General features: G+C 35.7%; 1 protein-coding gene across 1 annotated transcript in view; it reads right to left on the bottom strand.

Moving 5' to 3' along the window:
* Window positions 1-1,066: 1,066 nt before the first annotated feature.
* LOC131065734 (CBS domain-containing protein CBSX1, chloroplastic) overlaps window positions 1,067-6,000 on the bottom strand; it is a 136,603-nt gene continuing 131,669 nt past the window's right edge. Inside the window, exons 7-8 of the mRNA XM_058000348.2 lie at window positions 2,107-2,164; window positions 1,067-1,458 (exon numbers count right to left, since the gene is read on the bottom strand). Coding sequence (XP_057856331.1) covers window positions 1,378-1,458; window positions 2,107-2,164 — 139 coding nt within the window. The 3' untranslated portion in view covers window positions 1,067-1,377. The remainder of the gene's footprint in view (window positions 1,459-2,106; window positions 2,165-6,000) is intronic.

The raw sequence follows: 6,000 nt of genomic DNA, 5'->3' as shown, positions 1-6,000 counted from the left end.
AACTTCACTACAGATCATAGGTAATTCCTAGATAAAATCACTCTAGCTAGCAAAGGAGAGTTTTATCCCCAAAATCAATATTTTCAAGAAGGTTTTCATACTTAAGAAAATCAGAGATGGACATAAGATTTATCATATACAGAAGCAAATATCATAACATGTCTCACCTCAACAATGAGCTTGCAACCTCCTTTTATAACAAACTAGAGGAAATAAAATTTTACTTTTCTCTTTTCTGTCTAGAAGCTCTCTTTTTTTAATAAATAATAATCATTTTTATGTGAACAAAATCCCTATTGTGCCTAGGTGTCCCCTTGAAGGCACAACTTAAAACACTTTTTATTATTAGGACAACTTATGTTATAACTATTTAATAATTTAATTATTCAACCAAGTTGTGGAAAGCATCAAAATGAGATAAATATAAATTTCTGACCATACTGTAATGCTTCTAAAGACTTCGGATGATGAACTAAAGCAACTTGGCATTGTTCTAAAAATAGTCTACTTCACTAAGAATTTGACTTTGGAGAGCTCCCAAAAGAACGGAATCATATTCTCAAAGCATCAAGAGACTTACCAAGGTCACTTGAACTCACTATCATGAACAAAAATATTGCTTGATCAATCTTGTTCTCTCCAAGAAAGTTGGAGTTCTCCCTTGCACATCATTTAGCATACAGTAAAACTCGAAAAATAGGCTAATTGTATAGCATAAAGTGGTTTATACGAATTATCATTTAATATTAACAATAGCTATCCAAACATTTCTTTCTTCAATGTATATTTGTTCTACACATGTCAACTGAAAAGTGATGTTGATGGAACACTTTTAACAATCAATAGAAATTTGAACTGATCACTACTAGTATTCCAACATGTTTGAAGGAACATTCAAGTCTCCCTAACATTAGTTTTAAACATTGTATACATCATGCTAAACTAGGTACAATATCAATAGAATTCAGAAAATACATAGGCAATTCCATGGCTGCAAAAAATGTCAGGAGAGACTATTTACAAAAAGGAAAATGATTATAAACAAATATTTAATGTGCTATGTGCATGGCTGAATTTTGTAGGATTGAAGCAATTTTAAATCTTCTTTGAAATCAAAGATACATTGAATAGAAAGTATGGTAAAACACTGATGAATTTCAGCAATAAGCTTGTTGAATATAAGATCTAAAAACCTAAAGATTTCATCCAAATATGTGTTATTCCAACAAAATTATTATATGAATACATTTAACCTTATTTTTGGTTTTGAGATAAAACAGAATCAATGTGCAAAATGAATCATGCTATCCACATTGGCAGCACATTTTCCATTAACCCCTACCATATGCTACATCCCAGTTTACAGCCTCGACGTAATTAATTCTTAGCCTCCTGCTGAACTGCGCGCTTCATTTGCAGTGCAGCTCTTATAACATTCCCCCTGGTAAGTATCCCAACCTTAATCATTCAAAAGAAAAAAATCAGCAAGAAAATATGTCTGTAAGAATAGTTAAGCCTGAATCTCAAAAAACAAGGCCAGTGCAGATCAAAAATCACTCTTGCAGAAACAAGACACATAATTTGTAATTTCAGACTTTTCTTTGTACAGAATTCCTTCTCCTTCCTTTTAAAGTACATTCATTTCTATGGCCTCTTCAATGTTCAATTATACTGAATTTCCTTGAATAACAAGAATGTCTTGCCCATTTTATCCTTTTGTACATCAGCATAGGAAAGTGATACAAACATGAAAATCATTTATCTCTTGCACTATTAATTGATGATGCTTCCTCCAACAAATTTATTTAGATTAGGTACCAAACAAAAATTCGTCTCAAAAATGAAAATACATTCATGGTGCAGAAATGGAGGATGTGTAATTCAACAATCAAGAGTAAGTCAGATTTGACAGGATGAATGTGCGTGTATTTTTTTTCTTTCCCCACCCGTGAAAATGAACATATTCAAAATTTCAAACTCATTTATTTGCTGATTCAAAATCTTTTGTCACATAACTACACAGGTTTTGAAACTAAAAATGCAATCTGAAATTCATCTCTCAATGGATCACACAATGTCATGCACGTTAAGTAAACTAAGACCTACCAATTTCCCACCATTGTCAACAACAGGTAATCTCCGATGCTTGGTTTCTAGCAATAATCTGCAAAAGTAAGCTGCTAATTAATTTCACAAAATTAAAAAATGATAGAATGTCATTTAAAAGTTGCATATTATAATTATATAAAACAAAGAATTCAAAGGCAAGAGATCTCAGATGTTTCTATGATCTCTTTTCCTCCTCCATAGACTGGAAAAACCATGGAAAGCACTGGTGATTTCATCTATGGTATGAATTTCACTAATTAGACATAAATAAAAAGCAAAATTATAATGGCTTTCAAAAAGTTAAAATGTTTATTCAGAAGTACTAGCTTAATCTAGAGAATGTATTAATCATTTCCTTTTTACAGGTATAATTAAGGAACATGTTCCCTTGTTTCCCTCTCTTTTCTCTTTGGCATATGATTATATATTGAAACTATTGTTTGCACCAGTGATTTGACTTAAATTTGCATCTATATATTAAATTTTAATTCATATATCCCAATCTCATTTCAAACATTTGATCTTAGGAATTCATTTTTTGACTGTGTACATTCTATTGTAAAAAGTTTGTAGTGCTTCTCTATGTAACAATGGGTGCATTTCCAGTGTAGAAAAATGTTGGCATCCTTTCCCATTTTAGTTTGGCTCCATATGTATTTTGTCTCTTGAATCAACTGGCTATAAATTTTAGAGATTGCACGGAAGATGTCTCCTTGGTCTTTTAATGTGATATAATTTTTAATTTTACTCTAAAAGCATCTCGTTTTGCAAATGTGGAAAGTTTGATTTTATTTCCTAGACACTTATCTCATTTTCTGTAACTCAGATTAAAATACACAATTAAAAAATAGCATCCTCATAACAACTGCAATTTTACAAGGAAAAAGGAAACATTAACAACACTGAAAAATTCAGAATTTTTAAGGATTTAAAACTTGTTTCATACACCCTTTAATAAATAAACCTTAAAGACACACTAACCTCATTAAATAAAAGCTACTTTGATCACATACACAGGTATATATTGATCACATAAATATAAATGCAAATTTTAGCATAAGGAAATAACCCAATTAGATATATAAATATTGAAAAATGTATACAAAACTAATGGAATATGAAATACATGGCATCAAAACAAATATTAAAACTAAAAATATAAGTCTACGGCTCAGATTAGCCTGCAATACTCATCCCAACATCACAGCAAGTCATGCACTGGCGTCTAAATTAGGTCTTGGATGATGATGTAGCCATAATATTTGCTTGTGTTTCAATGACTAGTGTGTATATTCAAGTAAAGAATTTATTGTTAAAGTTATATTAAAGCCTTTAAGACTGCATGTTTTGTTGTCAAGCTCATTAACAAAGTGGAATGGTTAAGTAAAAAGATAAATGGTTATGTTCTAGTTTGACCTTAGGATACTAATAGATGGGATTGTTCTATGAGTTTGAGTCTGAGTCAAAAATCAGCTTGCCAATTTTGAGTCTGAGTCAAGAATCAGCTTGCCGATTTCGAGTCCAAGTCAAAAATCAGCTTGTCAAGTCCAGGGCAAGTCTGAGTCTTGTAATACTGGCCCATACCCAAGGGGGAAAATGTTGTACCAAAATACTCCAACCTCAAACCCCTATCCATCCCCATCCTACCAAAAGCTTAGATTAATTTATGTCCCACTAGAGGCCAACAAACATGGAGGATTGGGTATTTTGTTTCTTTTTTTTTTGTGAATTAATTGTTTTTTTTGGATATATATTTGTGTGTGTATAGTCATAACAAAATCAAGAAAAAAAATTCTGCCATATTGGCAAACTCGAACAGGCAACTTACAATTTATTAGTGGGATTTGAAGGCCTTCTATGGTGCCTGAAGTCCTATTGTATTAGGATATTGGTATCCTCTATTAAAAATAAAATAGGGTGAATGCTGGTGAAGTTGATGATTATCTAGGCATTGCATGTGGAGAGGGTTTGTCTCAACCCAAAACTAATACGCCAGGCCCATCATCCCATGCTCCAACATGCAATGATTTTCTTCAAATTCAATGAAAGTCAATAGCCACAATGGTTTTTGTTGGATTGTCTAGTTTGGTTTGATAGCTTGTCTTCAAGGTAGTCAAAGTCTGGCCTAAAACTTTGTTCTATGTTTAAATAGTTTGTGGGTTTGGCAGGTAGCCTTTGTTGGCTTGTCCCTATTTTGTTCTCTTGGGACAAAGGTAATAATGTTTTAACTATTGTTTTAAATGTATTCTCAATATTCTTGTGGATGCATTGTCAATCTAGGTGGTTTGTTTCTTAAAATCTCAAACAGTTTTGGTCTTCATCAAGGTGAGGGTTTCAATAGAATCCTTGATTAATGTATTAATAATCAATAGGCATTAAGAAAACCAGCCTCGCACCAAGTCACGTTGGTGCAAGAGCACCTAAGGGTTGAAATGCCCTTAACCAATTTTGGCTTGTGAGACCTTCCAGTGGTCATGTAGATACATAAGGACTGGCTCAAGTCCATTTGTTTGGTTGCTTAGTTGCAGTTTTTGATTTTTCCTTATTGACAAGACCTACCCCGATCGGCAAGTCCTACCTCGATGAGGTCGCCAGAGTTGGAGTGTTTGTATCGGGTATCGGCAGGAGTGGTTTACACTTGCTCCGATGACCCGATAAGTCGTTGGTGTTCGGAGTGGAGCCATCGGGTATCGGAGGGAGTAGTTTCATGTTACCCCAACGTCCCGATGAGAAAGCAGTGGCTTGGAGAGCGTTCGCTGGATGGAGTATCGAAGATCAGCGAGACTAGTTTCATGCTACACCGATGAACCGATGAGACCGCCTCACTCGCCAAGTCGTCATCGGCCATCGGAAGGAACGCTTCAGTGTTACCCCGACGACCTGATGACAAGGCACAAGCGGAGGAGGTAGACAGTGGAGACATCGGCCATCGGAAAAACGCAATGTAATGCTACCCGATGACCCGATGGAACATCACAAAGTGGAGGAAGATGGCATCGGCCATCGGGCCAACATGTTTGGAGGGGTCCCGATGACCCGATGAAAATGCCCAGGAAGCGGAGGAAAGCATCGGCCATCGGACGAAGGGATTTCTTGCTATCCCGACGCCCAATGGAAAAGTGCGAGTGGTGGACATGGTATTGGCCATCGTGAAGGTGTGTTTTGGTTACCCCGATCACCCGATGGAAAAGTGTGAACTTTGCAAGTCACCAACGGGCATCGGAAGCCAGGTTCTGAGGCTACGCCGATGACTTGTTATGAAACAGTTTTTCCAGTTTGTAACCGTCTGTGTTTCACGACGGATGGATGAGCTATAAAAGACTAATTGTAAGGCATTGGATTGGTTGGATACTACAGGAAACACAAGAGAAATACATACAAGTATGTTTTCTGGTTTTCTATCGCAGAGTGTTGTACTGTCTTGTTTTTGTTAAGTTTCATTACAGTTCTGTAATTAAAGCTTCCTTTTTGTTGTTCGTTTCTTTGTTTTGAATTCACTGTGTAAATAAGGCTCTGTCTTGAACCTCCACCACGGGATCCACACGGCCATTGGAGTTCTTCAAGAAGAGCCGAAAATGTACAGTAAGAGTAGAGTAGCAATAAGAGGAAACCAAGAAATGGCCATCGCCATTTCTGCATACTAAGCCTAGGCGAGCTTGGTGATAGTCCAGCTAGGTATCAGTATTTTTTTGAGGGAGATAACTTGCAGGGGAAGGAAACTGTTGAGAATTAGAAAAAGATCCAGAAGGCTACTAGCCTGAAAATGAGACATTGTGTAACCATAGGAAAAAGTTTGCTAAACCAAACAAGATGGGTGGTTTTGCAAAGAGAGAAGGAATGTGTTTCCTACACCCCTGCAAGGATTTAGTGAACAAGCTTACTTTGTGAGCT

This window comes from Cryptomeria japonica, chromosome 7, assembly GCF_030272615.1.
Source record: "Cryptomeria japonica chromosome 7, Sugi_1.0, whole genome shotgun sequence".
NCBI lineage: Eukaryota > Viridiplantae > Streptophyta > Pinopsida > Cupressales > Cupressaceae > Cryptomeria > Cryptomeria japonica.
Note: the sequence above shows the minus strand (reverse complement) of the source record. Positions and strands in the feature narration are given on the sequence as shown.